Source organism: Eretmochelys imbricata, chromosome 6 (assembly GCF_965152235.1).
Source record: "Eretmochelys imbricata isolate rEreImb1 chromosome 6, rEreImb1.hap1, whole genome shotgun sequence".
Lineage (NCBI taxonomy): Eukaryota > Metazoa > Chordata > Testudines > Cheloniidae > Eretmochelys > Eretmochelys imbricata.
Window position 1 is genome coordinate 119,535,017 of NC_135577.1, and position 18,703 is coordinate 119,553,719.

The window sequence follows — 18,703 nt, forward strand, 5'->3', positions numbered from 1 at the left end:
GCTTAAAGGACCAGCACACCCTGGTTATACAATGCAAAAAATAAAACCAGGTTTGTGTGCCACCGTGATGGAAACACATTGTGTATGAACATGCCAACAGCAAGAGGTGCCTGCTGCTTCATGTAGAAAACTATATGCCAAGGCATGGACACTTAATTAAGGAGCAATGAGATGTAAGTGCAAAATGAGTGCATTAGTAACTGTAGTATCACCAACCACAAGCATTCAAATAAGATTTTTTGGTTAAATTTTTATGGTTTTTAGGCCAATATATCTTGGTTTCTTTTTACTTGTCTTCTGCCTTTAGAGTCTTTAGGATGCACTTGAGTCCCATTTTTAACTCAGTCAGAAAGGTTAGACAATGACGGTTTTGTTAAAAATGCAAGCAAAGATTCTTATATTTACACGACTGCAGGAACTGGGGCTCTAAGAAAAAGAAGAAATATCACGAGACTTGCAGATCCCGAGAGTTGACAACACTGTAACTGTAACATCCAGTACGCCATGACTGTAGGGTGACCAGATGTCCCGATTTTATAGGGACAGTCCTGATTTTTGGGTCTTTTTCTCCCATAGGCACCTATTACCTCCCACCTCCTGTCCCGATTTTTGACACTTGCTATCTGGTCAGCCTACATGACTGGCAAGCAAGAACAGATAAGATGTCACTGACAAACCCTCTGCTTCATCCACTGTTAGGTACTTTAGCAACCAGCAGGCAGCCCATGCCTCATTCACAGTGTGGAGGGTGTAAGTTGCAGAAGGTACAAAAAAGACCTTCTCGTTGCAGGCACATTCTACTCTTCAGCAGCTGCAGCTTTTGAGCCTTGCAAGAGAAAGGATCCTTTGCAGTTGCTTTCCTACAAAAATTCTGAGCTCCCTTAACTGTGTCCCTGTGTCCTCCTGCACTAAACGAGACAGGGGTCACCATATTTTTACTACAGTGCCACCAGCACTATAGTTGTCAAGCCCATATAACTCAGCTAAATCAACAGAATTTTTGCCAGGGTAACAAAAGCAGTATTTCCCACCCAGATGTTCAAAAAGCATGAGCCAGCCCCCCAAAAATCATGAGGTTGGCTCAAAAATCAAAGAATTAAAAAAAAAATCATTCTGAGTTTTTTTTTTTTATTTATCTTCTGGTTTCTGAGTCTTTTGGGAATATCTGGGTCACATTTTTTCAGCTTTCCTCTGCAACCATGAGGACCAGAAACTTTTGTAAAAAACAAAACCTGAGGTTCTCACCTAATCCCATGACTCCAAGAGCAGGGGCTTTAAATAAAACAACAAATATTGCAAGACTCACAATACAATTGCAAGAATCACCAATACTGTGAAAGGCACTTTGACGCTATAAGGGCTTTGCAATTCAAATTGCTTAGTTTGAGATATTTTGCAATGGGAAAACTGAACTTTACTCCTTGCCCATCCCCTTGTTCTCAAGCTTGAAAAAAGATATGGAAAATTTCATCCTGGAAGTTGAAAGGTATGGAAGGTAATGAGGAGATTAGGGCAGAAATGCTTAGACAACATCAACTGTATGCAGCCATTGCTTGTGCTACAGTTCGAAAATGAGTGAAAACATGATGTGGCATTTTATAACTTACGCAAAGCATCTTTATACAATTGCTAAATTTTATTTTAAAATTAAATTCCTAGAAATATTTCGAGGCTATTGACAATGTTTTTTCATTGCCTTCCAAGCCATTGCATTAAAAACGATTCCTTTGATAGCCTACTTGTCATATATCTTGAGCCATCTGCCTTCTTTGAATTGCATCTTCCCCTAAACTTTCAAAGGCCTTGTATGAGATTTAGCCCATTGAATTTTATGGCTAAATCTCCTGCATCTTTGAAAATGAAAGGATAGTCCATAACAAGAATTCAGAGCTGAGACATCAAAGAGACTTTTCTTTTTAATGCAAGTATTAAAAAGCCTGCATTTACCTTTTTAGGGCAAAGTTGCTTAATAATAATTTGCTCCATGGCCAATTTTCATACTGGAGTGAATACAAGCTCTCTGTACTTTAATCTTTGGAAACCAGTGGCTGCTAGTTTAATGCATGGTCTAAAATTAATATACTAAAACTGTCTAATCATATCCACCCAAGCTGGTCATGCTGTCAAAATAATTGGCAGAGGAACTCACGCAGGAGCTTCTCCGTATGGACGCTTTGTTTTAAAAATCAACCTTTAGCTGCATATTCAACAACAGCCTAAATGCTAGATCTGCTTTTGCAAAAACCAAAATTATTGCATGGATACTTTCTAATGAGCTGATATTCATTCTACAGCCAACATGGTCTTGAAGGAGTGAAAGCGAAATATCAATTCCTTCTAAAAGAATGACAGAATTCAAGGAACCTGGCCAATTGCGCTGATTCTGCATCTGCTGACTATGGCAGCTAAATCATTATGTTTGCCATTCTAGCTCCAGGAAGACAGCAGAGATGAATGGTTATTCTGAATTGTGAAAACCAGTATGATTATTTTACACTGCACAGCAGAATTGCAAATTACCATTGAATTTCCAGCCCAGGCAAGAGATCTGCACGCACATGCTTTTACAATGATGAGGATAATGTAAAAGGATCTATGGGGTGAATTGCTGGGGCCAATAACATCAATGGCAAAATTACCATTGACTTCCATGGGGCCAGGACTTCACCCCTGACATTTTACTCACCCGTCCAAAAACGTTACCCCTGGTGAATGACCAACCAGAAATTGGCTGTACAAGGGGAGATTTTTTCCTGCTGGGCTCCCTTCAGGATGGTGTTATGTGCAATTAGAGATACTCCTACTCCCTACTTTCTAGCAGAGATTTTTGTGAAATGTAAATCAGAAACCATGTCACAATGGCCTGTTCCTTGGATTCACTCCCAATATGGATCCTTGGGGGTACATCAATAAAAGTCTTAAAAGTTGGGTTTTCCACATTCATCTTGCAATCAATGATGTAACCATTGATGTAACAGGAGTCCGGTTAGCAGGGTGATGCAACAGTAAGATTCAATGTTTATGGGTGATTTGGCAGCTCTAACTCCTGAGGAGGGATTCAAGAATGGCATCCCATGAGGCCCATGGATGTTCAGAGGAGCAACACTACCAATAAAAGTGAGAGGGATGATACCAGCCATCTGGTGAAGGAGGCATATCACAAATCACCTTCATGGCACAGGTATCCCCAGGAGGCTACTCTACAATTATCTCCAGTGGGACTAACTGCCAAAGGGGCTTACCCATGGAGAATTTGCCTGCTGAAGCACTCCTTCTAGTGCTGAAAGTAAGGTTTTTCTAATGATCATTTTTATTCATTTGGTGCCCACCACGTGCTTATTGCTTGTTAAAGAGAGAATCTCCATTTTTACCAGTGCTCAGATGTTGCTGTGGTGGGTGTGGCCTGATCCAAAGACCACGGAGGTCAAAGAAAGGATACCATTTGACTTCCATAGGCTTTGGATTGGACTGTAACGTCTTGTCTACATACACAACTTGTACCACTTTAACTAGCCCAGCATAATTAAAGTAGTGCAGCCCCCAAGTATGGATGCAGTTACAGTGGTATACAAGTGCTTACAGCAGTATAAAATCTATTCCTGTACAGGAACAGAAATAAACTATAACAATATACGCACAGACTTTATACTGGTAGAACTGCATACATACTCGGGCTTGCATGCATTCAACTCTATGAGTAAGAAAAATAAATATAATAAAATAAATCACCCCCCTAACCAACAGAGTTTTGCAGGTATATTGTCAGTGTGTAGACCAGACGTGAGAACATGGACAGTCTTCCCAGACCACCCTTTTTTCAGATTAAACTTGTGACCTGTGATACAAAATAGCTTTGCAAACTGTTTAAAACCCACCTCCTCTTCCCACGAATTGGTATCTGCCCAGGAGGTAGTCAAATCCTCAGGAAAAAATGGTTCTAATCCTGACATGCAGGCTGAAGCTTAGCATTGGCTAAAGAAGGCAGCATTGGAAACGGACATATGATATGTCCGCTTTCCAGAAGTGAAGGTAAAGCACATCTGAATCTCCTACTGGAGTGACTGGTGTCTAGAAGCTGCTTTCAGCATTGTACCAACTTGACTATGGCTCACGTGCTTAAGGCTACCATTGATAAGGCATCCCTTCTGAATAAAACCAAACTAGGTCACCTCTCTCCTTGAATCTTAGCAAAGGTTTATCCTTCTAATGGGGAGAGTGTTGTCCTTTTATGTCGTTGCTTATTATTTGACAATTCTGCTTTCAAACAGCTTGCCAGCTTTGCAGCTCCCGTCACAACAACACTACGAATAATTTAAGAGCTACCATTTTCCATCAAAGTTTTAATGAGCCAGGGAACTCGCAAAAGGGGCTCCGTATAACATAATTAAATAAAATCTAAGTAAATGGCAAGGTTTCACACACCATATTTTAGTTGAAAACAGCTGGTATGCAGAGAAAGAAAGGAGCATCGAGTGTGCATGATGCAAAAAGGCATTTCACAGAATGCAAATGCTAAAACTTTTCATATCACACACATACTAAAACGCTGAGTTACAAGTGGCTTCACTCCGATTTGGAAGAACAGGTAGGGGTGACACTTTTTTGATAGTCTGCACAGTAAAATATTTGACATGGAAGCCCAAAACAGGTTCAAAGAGCCATTTGTCCTTAGGATAGAAATAAATACTCCAGAAACAGGTAGCGCCACATACATCATCTTGCTCAAGGAGCCCAGTGGTTGCTGGTTCTTTCCCATGTTTCCAAAGAGGGGGCAGTTCTGGATCCCTCAAAGCTGAGTCTTGCAGAGGTCGGTATTGTAAAATGTCTGTTTGGCTCAGAGCTGCAAAACTCTGCTCATTTCATGCTCACACCAACTCCCCAAACTCATTGCAAATTGCAACTAGTCAGATCTGTGCTGAACCACATAGCTCAGCATTAATAGTCTGCATTGACTATTTATGATACTGTACCATGTTTATTCCAGCCCTATAAATATTTGATATCAGAGTTGCACAAATCCTAGAGGTTTTGTTGTTTTTTTTTTAATTTCACATTAAGGTAACTTTGTTGTTGGTGCTGTTGCATAATATAAGGCCGTTTCAGTGTATTCCTTGAGAATGAAACTCCTGGTAAACCAATTTTCACTTCTTCCATCAGATTCTATCACCACCTTGCACAACCTTCCATGTGGCTATGGCTGTAATTCTGGATCAGTGTATGAAAAGTTTCTAAATTCCTCTTGGTTAATCATTGCGATAATCCCTTCTTCAATGGGGGTTAGAGCTGGTTCTTCTTTTATAAAATCAGGATCAAAATTACTAACATCTTCGCTGCATTTCTGCCAAACAAAAAAAAAGACAAAAAGAGGAGAGGTCAAAAACTTGCACCATCACTTTTCTATTCTCTTTGTTTGTAACTTTTTCTGGTCTTGAATGAGATGCGTGACTGCCTCCATGGAGTGCTCAGCTATTCTGTAACTCACTTTGGGCTGCACCCTGTAAGATGCTGCATGGCCCTGCTTAGCCCTTTAAAGCCTGTCCTTTGTAAGCCTCCATAGGCCTTTTGCTGGCAAACCGCTCGCTGACTTAGTTGACATCAGCTGGAGTTTTGCCTGCAGTGCTGCTGAATGGCAGACCCCATGGAGCAGTAATCCCTTACTTTGTTTAAGTGTCAGATTGCACAGGCCCAGCCATTCACAGTAATTATACACACTGTTTCCAATTAGCTGAATCTACACAGTCTTTGCTTATCTGTGCAGTGTCTGAAATGGCCTAGTTGGGGGATCTTCTCCTTTGTTCAAAAGCCATTATACTTGTACAATAATGAATTAGTAATGCCACAGGAGGAACAAACACCCTGTCTCCAGGTGCCAGACTCCTACCCACCCAGTACAAAGTATGATTGTTTTCAACAGAGACCCCAAAGTTGGCTTATGGTACATTTTGACACAACACTGATTTTGCCTGCCCCCGGAACAGCAAGGAGAAGTTTTATCATCACAAGAGTTTATTTTTCCAGATCCACTCTAGCCAGGGAATTCACTGGACCCGGTGGAATGGTCACTTTACACTGTGCAAGAACATGTGTACGTTTAGAATGGGATTTTCAAACATACTCAGCATTGGCTCAACTCTGCTCCCAGCTGTGTCTCAAAAGGGCATTTTACCACTGATTTCTGGGGGGCTGAGAAGGGCAGGGCTGAGAGCCTTGGAAAATCCCACCCTTATGGTTTCCTTGACAAGTCTCACAAACCTTGCACAACCCAAAAAATTTGCAAGCTCAGCAGACACACAGGTCTCTGGATGGCAATAGAAAGCTTGGTTCTGAAGTCCGAACTCCTCATTAGCCAAAGCAAAGGCCAAGTACCAGGGACGGCTGGGCCAGGGTCCCAACATTAAGACTGGGGAAGACCCTGGTCCCAGGAAGATTTGGATTCAGGTGAAGAAAAAGGCATAACATAAAGAGCCTGATCCTGAAAAGTACTGAGCACCTGCAAGGACCACTGGGCCTGATTCTGCATGCTCTGAACTCACTGGGATTTGAACAGGAGGGGGCCCACTGACTGCAATGTGAGATAAAGGAGCTCAGCAGCCCTGAGGATCAGGCCCCAAAAGGGAATTTAAAAGGCAGTCGTGCCATAGGAAGCTAACTGGAGAGAATGAGTGTGAAAGCATCACGAGGAGCATCCGTGGGGCAGTATGGTATCATGGGACAGAGGCATCAGCACTCTGTGCTCCCCGTCATCGTAACTATTCAATGGCATTACAGTAGCACCCAGAGGCCCCAGCACGGATTACTGCACCACTGGGCTGGGCACTGTACAAATACTCAGTGAGAGACATCCCCTGCCCTGGACAGCTCACTGTCTCAATAGACAAGGCAGGGCTAAATTGGGAGAAGGGAAGGATTATTACCCCACATTTTGTATAAGGGAATTAAAGCACAGAGGGGAGTTAGGTGCCTAATCTGCTTAGGCTCTTCTGAAAATGTGTCTTTAGATGCTTAAGTATCTTTCTGTCCCAGGCAGATTAAGTGACTTGACCAGCATCACACAGGGAGTCTGTGGCAGAACTGTGAATTGAGCCCTCTTCTCCTAAGTCCCAGTCCAGTGCCTTAATCACAAAGCTGCCCTTCCACTGCATCCTTCTCCCCAGTAGTTATACAGGTAGGGAGATAATTCAGCAAAAGGAGGGAGCGAGCAAGAGACTCCATCACTCACAATTCTTGGCCTGAAGGGTGGTTCCATCTGGCGCTGGTTCAGCAGGTCCCAGTCCAACCCTTTAAAGTAGGGGTGCCTCAGGATAGTGTTCTCCCCACCCTGAGCCAGGCTGCCCAGGCGTGAGTTGGGGTTCTTGGTCATAAACTGCAGAGCAAAATAAATGAACCTGGTTAGTCCTTTACTCACACCCAGCAAGGAGACAGGGGAGACACCTATTACTAGCAATCACACAAACACCGGTCCTCAGCTTTCTTGTTGAGCCGACTTTGCTGGCCAGACTTTCCACCTTCGTTACACTGGAAGAACATGCAGGGATCCTGACTCCTCTTTTAGGGAGGAAGCATGAGTATATTTATGTCCTTGGCCACTTCTATTCCATAAAAAAGAACAGGAGGACTTGTGGGACCTTAGAGACTAACAAATTTATCAGAGCATAAGCTTTCGTGGACTACAGCCCACTTCATCGGATGCATAGAATGGAACATACAGTAAGACATACGTCTCCACGCAGAAGAATAAATGGACACAAATCTGACATCAGGAATCATAACATTCAAAAACCAGTAGGAGAACACTTCAACCTCTGTGGCCACTCAGTAAAAGATTTAAGGGTGGCAATTTTGCAACAGAAAAGCTTCAAAAACAGACTCCAACGAGAAACTGCTGAGCTTGAATTAATATGCAAATGAGATACCATGAATAGAGACTGGGAGTGGCTGGGTCATTACACATATTGAATCTATTTCCTTAAGTTAAGTATCCTCACACCTTCTTGTCAACTGTCTAAATGGGCCAGCTCGATTATCACTATAGAAGTTTTTTTTCCTGCTAATAGCAGCTCATCTCAACTAATTAGCCTCTCACAGTTTGTATGGTAAATTCTAACTTATCTGTGTGTGTATATATATATAATCTTACTAAATGTTCCATTCTATGCATCCGATGAAGTGAGCTGCAGCTCACGAAAGCTTATGTTCTAATAAATTTGTTAGTCTCGAAGGTGCCACAAGTACTCCTGTTCTTTTTGCGGATACAGACTAACACGGCTGCTACTCTGAAATCTTCTATTTCAGATACATCCTTGGTTACCATGATAATAAAAGAAAGTTAAAGTGCATCATCTGCAGCACTATAGACATTGCACATTTTGTTTTGGGGATTTTCTTTTTCAAGAACAAAAGCTCTTTATAAGGTTGGTATTTGCCAGCTGCCTGGGTTTTGGATTAGAGTCAGTTTTTAACTGTGCCTTTTTCCAAAACCTCAGCCTGCTGAAGTGAAGCCAGAAACCTGCCACGTTCTTCTTGAAGTCTCTCAGAAATCAGAGACGGCTGAGGAGAATGAGGAAGGGTTTGAATGTCACAGATCATTAAGAAGGAAGCGGCAATCCAAAGAAAACTGAACATATGAATTCACAGAGGTGACACCACCTTGTGTGTGTGAAACCCATAGGAAGACTCTCCCACCTCTGCTACGAGAGGAAAGAAACCTCTGTATAGCAGCATCAAACTTCAGCTAGGGGTTCTGATCTGGAGGAAAGTAATAATAAAAGCTATGGCTCATCTAACTGGTTCAGTACTGGTGTGAGAGGGATATGGCTTGTATCTTTCAGATTCTGGAAATAATACTCAAGTGAGAATGCATTTTCAAGCAGTTTGGAAGTCTTTTCTCATACGAGGAATATTTTGTTTTGTTTTTAAACTTCAGGACCTAATTTTTTAAAAGACTGAAGAAACCAAATGAAAATTCCACCCCGCCACTACAAACATTTGATTCACTAGAGTAAGAGAAATCCAGTTCAATTTGCCGGCCCAGCTGAAATGGCAGCAGAAAGGAAAATCAGGATCGTTGGCTGCGTTGTCCAGATGAGTTTCTTGAGGAGGAAAGAGCATTAAATTCAGTAAATACTGCGCCAGTCACACCAGTCACTGTTGATGGAATTTTAAGTCTACTGCATCCTCGGCAATGAAAACATTAAAATGGGCAGGAGGAGCTTTGAGAAATCTTCTTGAATCTGACTGGAAGAACCTTTCAGAAGGCTGGAATTCCTCAAAGAGGAGTTACTAAAAGGCCCAGTCATTCCCTCCCCTGGACAGACCCATGAGAGGGGACAGAGAACACTGGAAATTCTGCAAGATTCACCTTGAGGAGTTTCCTCCACATTTACCCCCTGAATGGGAGGGGCTTTCTGACCTCATGCAAGTGTGCATGGGCGATTTTTCAGCCTGGGAAGCCTATAGGACCCTCAGCTCCACAAACAGACCAACCACCACCCTGTTAGACTTCAGGCCACCAGCACAGGGAGCTAGCTCCTGTATGGAGCTTTCTGACCTCCCAACCTCCTTCCTTGGCAGCATGGCTTCCATATGCTGTCACTGGCTCTCCCATCCTATGTCCGTTTTCCACCAACCCTGTCTGAAGGTGCAGAAGGGAAGCTAATGCCGTTTACTGCAGCTGATAATCTGGATTCACAGGTGACTGCACCATGCAAAGCAACTGCTCTGTGGCTGTGCCTTAAGTGTGCCCCTTTTTTACCACAAAGCTCCAGCTATGTGGTATCTCCTGGGTGGGGACAAAATGCAGTGGAGGGGCTGTTTACTCCTATGAACCCCCCTCCTAGTCTACCTGCTTTTGTTCCTCTCTGCCAGCACAATCCAAGGGAAGTACACATCCCCAAAACACTCTGATTTGGGATTAGTCGATTCCCCTTGATCTATTTCTCTGTAAGATCTTCCATGACAGCTCAGATTCCAATCCATATACAAATCAGTGAGGGGCAAAGCAAAACCCATTCAGAGTCTTTATATGAACTTCTTAGGTTTGCAAGAGTGGCTGGAAATCACATGATAACATATTCGCTTGTGAGATTCCCTGTGCTTTTGCTTCCGGTCATGCTGGAGAGATGAGAACCTCTCTCCTACTGTTTCAGCAAACCCACTTCTGGACCCAGAGAGAAAGTAAAAATTACTCTTTCTTATTTGTATTACAGTGGTTCTTAGAGGCCCCTACCATGGTTAGATCCCATTGTGCTAGGCCCTGTACAAACACCTAGTACAAGCGAGTATTTTCCCAAAAGAACTTAGATTAAATAGGCAAGACAAAGGAGGGGAAGGAGAAATGGAGGCACATCTAGATGAAGTAACTTATCCAAGGTCACACAGCAGCTGGAAATAGAGCCCAGGTCTCCTGACTCCCAGCCCAGTACCTATTCACTACACTATGCTGCCTCTGCTTAGAATGAAAAATAACAAAAATTTTCAAATCTCAGCAAAGTCTCATGGAGGATAGGTCCATCAGTGGATATTAGTCAAGATGGGCAGGGATGGTGTGCCTAGCCTCTGTTTGCCAGAAGCTGGGAACAGGTGACTGGGGATGGATCACTTGATTATCTGTTCTGTTCATTCCCTCTGGGGCACTTGGCATTGATCTCTGTCGGAAGACAGGATTCTGGGCTAGATGGACCTTTGGTCTGATCTAGTATGGCCATTCTTATGTTCTAAAGGGTTGGTACATTTAGGTTCAAGTCATGCAACCAAAAAAATCTGCATGGTTCTGTCCATTCACAAAACCAATCCAGAGCCCTGGGAAGTAGGAGTGTGTTTACAGTCTCAATGGCTTGTTTTATCAGCATTATACCAAAACTGCATCAAGCAAAGGCATCCAGTGCAACAAATCAAGTCCATCCAATTGTTCTGGTTCGGTTAGCTGGCTCTGATTAGCACAGTAGACCTCCTGCACCTCCTCAGGAAATTATAGCTGACACAAGGTATCTCAACCCCAAATGTGTCTGGTTTTTGGTATCCAAAGGAGGGAGGAAGGGAATCAGCCTTTCCCATTTGCTCACTTATGGAACGCACTTCTGACTGCCTGCCCCCTGGGGCAGTTCTGGGAAGATGCATAATTACTGCCAAGCTCATAGCTGGGCTGCTGCGAAAATCCTTTTGAAGTGATCCCTGTTTCAGAAGGGAAATTATTTGAACCACTGGATCCCTGATCAAAGAGCCTCCTTCTCCCGTGCTTCATATTTTATGTATAAATTCAGTCCTGTTCTGCAGTTGGTCTGGTTTTGGAAGTGTGAGTGTTCAGTGTGCACAGGCATTGGGACTCAAGTGATAAAGCAGAAGCCTGAACAATTATCTTTATGTCTCTCTAAAAAATGAAGGGCCTCTACCTCATTTACAGTAAGGCCCCTTTACACCACTTTGACAGAGTAGTGGGGCCTTAATAGTGAGCGTAAATAAGTAAATGTTCCAAAGGCGCCTTTACATGACCAGAGTGATAGCAAAGGGCTTTATTAAATGAGAATCAGGCCCAAAAGATTCTGTTTTAAAACAGGCAGGATACAATTTGAAAGGACAGGCACATTTATTATCATCCCACATAACTGCATCCATCTCTGACTGACTTCTTTTACACGGTACTGAGGCATTTTGCATGCAAATGCCGCTCAGTATGTGTGATTTATCATTCTGAAATTCTAGTCCTTAGATGCCATTATACAGTACCTGTAAACTGTTACTATAGTCATGACACCCCAGAACATCCTACCCTATTACATAGGCTGATGTGCTGGCCTCATGCCTCTGTGACCCAGGGGCTGTCACAAACACCCTGCTGTTTGCCATTTCTAGTCTTTCAGAACATGAAATCTTACCGTGCTTTCTGGAAATAGTGGGTCTGGATAGAGTCGACATGCTTTATGTGGGAAATGGTTGGGTTTAACATCATCGAGTAGGTATCTGGCAACTGAGTCCCAGGAAAAACAGAACACGAACAGCGCCTCTTACTACTTGTGTCAATTTTAATACTTTGTCCCATAATGTAGTTACATATCGTATCATATGATGCACTTCAAATTAAAGGCTGAAATGTTCAAAGCCGCCTAAGGGATTTGGATGCCCGATTCTCATTAAATTTAATAATCTAAAAGATATGCTCTAATTCAGCCCAAAGTAATGGGGTTCACGCAGGATTCACTGGCTGAAATTCTAAGGCAGGAGGTCAGACAGATGATTATGATGGTCTCTCCTGGCCTTAAAAATCTATGAAACTCCCTAGGCAGCTTAGAACCTCAGTAAAAATGTTGTATTATTTATTCTTTGTATTACGGTAGCATCTAGAGGCCCAATAGCAGGGACTCAGTATGCTACGTGCTATACATATACACAGTCAAAGACAGCCCCTAAATAGACAGGACAGACAAAGAGTGGATGAAAAAAAACAGATTATCTCCATTTTACTGATGGGTAACTGAGGCATAAGTGGCTCAAGGTCACAGAGCAAGTCTGTGGCAGAGCAGGGAATTCAACCCAGCTCTCCGGAGTTGCAATCCAATGCCTTAACCACCAAGACCAACCTTCCTCTCCAAAGTGTTTATGTGACATTATGGGAGATTGAAGCCTGTGCCAATGGCTCAAAAAGTTTAGCCAACACCTTCCTCACTAGTCAGTGGCAGGACGGGTATTGCAGCATGCCATTCTAGGCCACCAGAGAGCTCTGAGGGCTTCTGGATACCAGATGAAACATGAATAGGGCAAGGGAAAACACATAAGGACATTTAAAAAATCCAGGGCCTGGCCTCTAGGATTGTACTGGGAAATGATAAACTCTGGAAGAGGAAAGTCTTGGCCCCACTTAGAATCCAGAGAGAACCAAGACTTATCCTAATATATATTCATAATCAGGCCCAGGTCTGAAAGACCTACAGGGCCTTCCAGGTCCAACTCTATTGTGTTTTGGCAGGTAATGGGAGATGATTCACAGGTAAAAGGTTTCTCTCGGAAAATGTCTTTTAGTACTTAATCAGTATCTGTATTTTGCACCAATATCTAGACAACTAATACGAGTATCTGCCTCTTTCCCCAGCTCTATCTACAAACTGCCCATCAAAGAGTTACATAGAAAGAATGAGACAGCCCTTAGCAAAAGCAAAACAGGTTAAAAATCATATAAGTCACTTGATCCTGCTTCCATTGAAATCAATGGCCTAGACTCCTCTGTCTACATGGGTTTGTAAAGCTGTAAACTCACAGTTATTTTGAGCCTGACCTCATCTGAACTTCTCAGAGGCACGTCAGCCAAAAACAGCACATTGAGCCAGAACACCTGACCTCCATGGGATTGTTGATACATATTTACTGAAAGAACATGTAATGAATCACTCCATACAGTTAAGAGTGGAAGATTAGTCTGCCAGCGAAGCTACAACAGAGATTGTAGGCATAAGGGAGCTCACCCACTCGGAAAATATTTTTTCACCCATAAGAGTTAAATCTGTAGACAGGTGGACTATTCTGTACACTGCTTGCCCCAGAGCACTGCAACTGATTTATAAAGAACCATGGCTTTATAACCTTGTCTAGAGACTTGAGAATGTGCAGAAATATTTGTACAAACCAAGTTTCTAATAATAATTTCCTTGCTTTTTAGAGTTATATATAATGATCACACACACACGCTCAGCATTATTTTAACATATCTATTTTGTATTTATTTATAGCAGTGTTGATTAGTTTCACACACAATATTGTGTTGAGTAGGCTACTTCTTAGTGGGGGGAAATGTTAAAAAAAATAAAATAAAATAAAAAAATCCAAACACGAGGGGTGAGAGGAAAAGCACCTCAGGAATCTGGATGGGTGAGCAATGAAAATGACTTCTTTAGCCACAACAGTTGGATTCTACTAGCAATAATTATTACTACTTGTACTACAGTAGTACGTAGCTGTCACAACTCAGGTCATTAAGTTAGGCTGTTTACGTACACTTAGTAAGACACAACCGAAGCTCCGAGGAGCTTAGGATCTAAACAGGCGAAGGAGACGCAGAAGGTAAGTATTTAATGAAGTGTTATTATCCCCATTTTACAGATGGGGAACTGAAGCAGAGAGAAGTTAAGTGACCGACACAGAGAGTCCGTGGCAGAGCCGATGACAGATCTCCTGAGTCCCAACCCATCTCTCTTAACCACAAGACGAACCTCCCTCAAATGGACACTAAGCCAAACCATCCCAATCCAACTCTTGCCTTCAAGATGTTAAGCAAAAGCAATATTTCCTTGTACTTTTTCTTAGCGTTTCCCTCTTGTGGTTAGTGAACTATGATAAACGCAAAAAGGAAAAGCAAGAGTGCACTAGACTAATGGAACCAAAATGCAGCTCCCTTGGGAATGAGACAGAATGGGCTTTCCAGGATCTCAGGCTCATTAAGAGGAGTGGCCTGAAACAACAAAACAGAAATTAACTTTAAAGGAAACGGGGTTTCTCAAAGATCTATCTGATTTTAGACAAAGGGGAATTGTTATATAAATAGAGCAATTACTCTAATTAAGGCTTCCCTTCATGAATCTTGTGACTGAACACTGGACTTGCAGCAAACGTGGTTTGACTATTATGTAAGCAAACCAAACCAACAATATATGATTTCATTAGCCTTTAGCAGCCCCTAAACGAAAGGGAAGAAAGATGGCTCTACATTTGTTAATGACGTGAAGTCAGGAGGCACTCACACAGCATAAAGAAAAGGAGGACTTGTGGCACCTTAGAGACTAACAAATTTATCTGAGCATAAGCTTTCGTGAGCTACAGCTCACTTCATCAGATGCATCAGCTGTAGCTCATGAAAGCTTATGCTCAAATAAATTTGTTAGTCTCTAAGGTGCCACAAGTACTCCTTTTCTTTTTGCGAATACAGACAAACACGGCTGCTACTCTGAAACCTGTCACATAGCATAGGAGCACTTCATTAGCAGCTCTTACAGGGCTCGGTCCTGAGCGTCTTTCTTGGACAAGACTCCCATTACATTCCACGAGAGCGCTATCTGAATCAGACCAGGAGTATAACTTCCAAAAGTGTCTAAATGGCTCAGAAGCTGTAATCCTATTTTCAAAAGTGATTCAGGTTCCACTCACTGTCACTGACAATTAGGCTCCTAAGTGCTGAAGTCATTTTTGAAAATAGGATTTAGACTTCCAAGTCAGTGAGGCACTTTTGAAAATGTCAACTCTTCTACATTGAGGATTTGCCCCGATTACAGCTATCAGCACTGCTGCTTGGCCCCTTGTGCAGTGTGGTAAATTGCTATAAGCTGTGATTCCTGCCAGGCAGTTTACCATAGGGTTTAAGCAGGGGTGAGCTCCACTGATGCAAATAACAGCTTTGCCTGTCTGTGTTGGGGTTCTGGCTACTGATGGCAGGAATCAAGGTAAATTCTCCTATGTAGACAAGGCCTAAAGAATGCAGCATTAGGTCTAGGGAGTAGAAATATACTTGAAATGCATTTTTGAAAATGGGGGAAAATTTTTTGGTTATTTCACCTTTCCATCTATGAAGTAAAAGGGATATGGGTAAGACTACATCACTCCTCTCTGCTCTGCCGAAAGCCACATGGAGCATAAAACTTAACAGCTATCACAATGGCACTAGCAAAAGCTTTAGTGCTATAGCCCCCTGGTGCTAAGAATAAAACTGTCAGGGCTGCAGAGGTTAACTTCACTGATATTAAATTGAGATAAGTTTGGTCTCACTCCTGCTTGGTCTCTAGATGATCATGTGACCACTGGATGAGGGGCTGACAATTCCAACCGCTATAGAGAACAAAGAAGATTACTCTGCTGTAAGGATTGTTGAGGAAGATGGATACTCAAAATAAACCAGGGTAGAAAGAGGAAGCAGTGTGAGTGATCAACACATCTGGGGCCACATTTTCTGCAGCTGTAAATGGGTAAAGCTTCATTGACATCAAAGGAATTTTGCCCATTCACACAGCAGAGAATCTGGTCCCAGAGGGTGGCTCTCTGCCCCCAGGTGAAGTTAGAATACTGATTGTTTAGCTTCACACTAACTTCTTGTACTGGAATCTGCTTGCTTCCCCCCAACTTTTTCAGATGTTCCCATCAACACAAATACAAAATAAATAGACTTAGGCCAAAATTAGGCCTGGGTGCCTAAAATAAAAATATTAATCGCAATTAATCATGCAATTAAAAAACTTAAGCACGATTAATCGCACTGTTAAACAATAGAATATTATTTATACAATATTTTTGAATGTTTTCCACATTTTCAAATATATTGATTTCAATTACAACACAGAATACAAAGTGTACAGTGCTTATTTTAATTAACACTTTTTTTTTAAACAAGTGTCATCAGCATGGAAGCATGTCCTCTGGAATGGTGGCTGAAGTATGAAGGAACATACAAATGTTCAGCATATTTGGCACATAAATACCTTGCAATGCTGGCTACAAAAGCATCATGCGTACGTCTGTTCTCACTTTCAGGTGACATTGTAAATAAGAAGCAGGCAGCATTAACTCCCGTAAATGTAAACAAACTTTAGCAACTGGCTGAACAAGAAGTAGGACTGAGTGGACTTGTAGGCTATAAAGTTTTACATTGTTTTGTTTTTGAGTGCAGTTATATAACCAAATAAAAAAATCTACATTTGTAAATTGCACTTTCATGTTAAAGAGATTGCACTACAGTGAATTGATGCGAATTGAAAAATACTATTTCTTTTGTTTATCATTTTTACAATGCAAATATTTGTAATAAAATAATATAAAGTGAGCACTGTACACTTTGTATTCAGGGTTGTAATTTAAATCAATGTATTTGAAAATGTAGAAAAACATCCAAAATATTTAATAAATTTCAATTGGTATTTTATTGTTTAACAGTGCAATTAAAACTGAGATTAATTGCGATTCATTTTTTAAATCACAATTAATTTTTTTGAGTTAATCACGTGATTTAACTGCAATTAATTGACAGCCCTACTAATAATGTATTAATGTAGATGAGTTTCTCGTAGGCTTGGAAGAAGAGAGAATATTTAGTGTGATCCCTTTGGAAGTTCCCTCAGCTGGGAAGCTACAGCGATTCCAGAATGATGGTTCTGAGGTCAGACCTGGAGAACTGCTCAGGAAACGCAAGATGAAAAGTAAACAAAAGTTGTTTACAAGGATCCAGCATGGAGCTTCAGAAAGCGAGTCAAATATTTGAGTGTGGCTTTGACAGCCAAAGCTCAATCTAACTATAAGACAGAATTTATTGGGTCTGCCAACTCAGAAAAGATGCCAAAGGGAATGATGTACTGGCATATTTGAAGGCATTTTTAATATCTGCTTTTGTTAGCCAGGCTCCTTGACTCTGAGGAGAAGCAATGAGTTCATCATGGCTCCTCTTTGATTTCAGTTGTGTCCACCATAGTGTTCATTCTTTACCCTTTAATTCTTGTCTAAAATTTTATAGTAACTGGTTCATTGCACAAACAAAAGTTCACGCTGCTTGTTCTGACACTGTGTGCAAAACAGATTAGCTGCTGCCTTCTATTTGTTCTTAATACAAAGAACTTGGGCTGGATCCATGGACAATGAGTGCAAAGAAGGGAGAGCACTGTGGTAACACTCCATGTGTTCTCTGGGTTCTGCCGGTATAGCCAGCTGTAAGCCACCAGCTCCTGGTTCTCCCCTCGCACACTCCAGTCCACTGTAGGATGCATTCTGGGGTGCAGCTGGAGAGCACACCAGCCAGCAAAAGTTACAGCAGTCACAAGGTTGCTCTGACTTGCACAGGGGCCAAACTGGGCCTAAGATTGGCGGGGGGGTGGGGGGCGCTGAGGCAGAAAGCTGAGCTCAGTCCTATGGATTTTGTTTCTCTGCTCCCCTGGCACTGGCAGCAGTTTGCTCGTATCATGTTCTTTACAAAAATCTGCTTCATAAAAAAAAAATCTTTTTACTGCAAGAACCCTGGTCTCTCCCACCATCTCTCCTAACTAATGACAGTTTCAGGTTGCTGATTGGGACGAGACTGAGGCTCATGACTGCATGCTCTCCCTCATGGACTCGGGAAGGCCTTTGTAAAAGTATGCTGATGAGCAAGCGTAAGGTTGTCCTACACCAGGTGTAACCAATATAGCTGGTAAAGTTGACATCCCCTAGGATGTATCGTTTATTTCTCCTGCATTCTCATTGCTTTCTTTACTGCTGCTTGCCTGCACTGAGGGCCATAGGGGAATTTTTTTCAGTATCTCTCAGATCTAGTTTCTGGCCAGATTGTGGTACGCTCATTTGGCACAGATTTAGTCTCTGAGCACTTCAGTTTGGAGCGATTATCTCCATTTGCTCGGACTGAATTACATTTAGCACTTAGCACATAAGAGATTAAAATGATTTTAGCTCTGCTTTAATTGCATTTTTGTGGGGGCCTCACCATTTTTTGTGCTTCCTTACTTGGTATCATCTGCAAACTAGGAAAACCCCTGTTTTCTATACACTGTTCTCTACCTAATCTATACAAACAAACTGGTTCACTGCACTAGAGTTTGATTAAAAGGTGCAATTATGGTGTTATTTATATGAACACACAAAGCATTGACCAGACTGCACTACCAGAGTTCCCCTATTTAGCATGCTGCTTTAGTGCTCGATTCTGCCATCCTTATGCACCCTGAGTAGTACCTAACTCTGAGTAGCCCCACTG

The 18,703-nt window shown here is 42.0% G+C and overlaps 1 protein-coding gene across 1 annotated transcript in view; it reads right to left on the reverse strand.

Moving 5' to 3' along the window:
- Positions 1 to 4,410: 4,410 nt before the first annotated feature.
- The window catches only part of PRKCH (protein kinase C eta), a 167,696-nt gene continuing 153,403 nt past the window's right edge, over positions 4,411 to 18,703 (reverse strand). Inside the window, exons 13-14 of the mRNA XM_077820580.1 lie at positions 7,220 to 7,363; positions 4,411 to 5,338 (exon numbers count right to left, since the gene is read on the reverse strand). Of these exons, the coding sequence (XP_077676706.1) occupies positions 5,192 to 5,338; positions 7,220 to 7,363 (291 nt within the window). The 3' untranslated portion in view covers positions 4,411 to 5,191. The remainder of the gene's footprint in view (positions 5,339 to 7,219; positions 7,364 to 18,703) is intronic.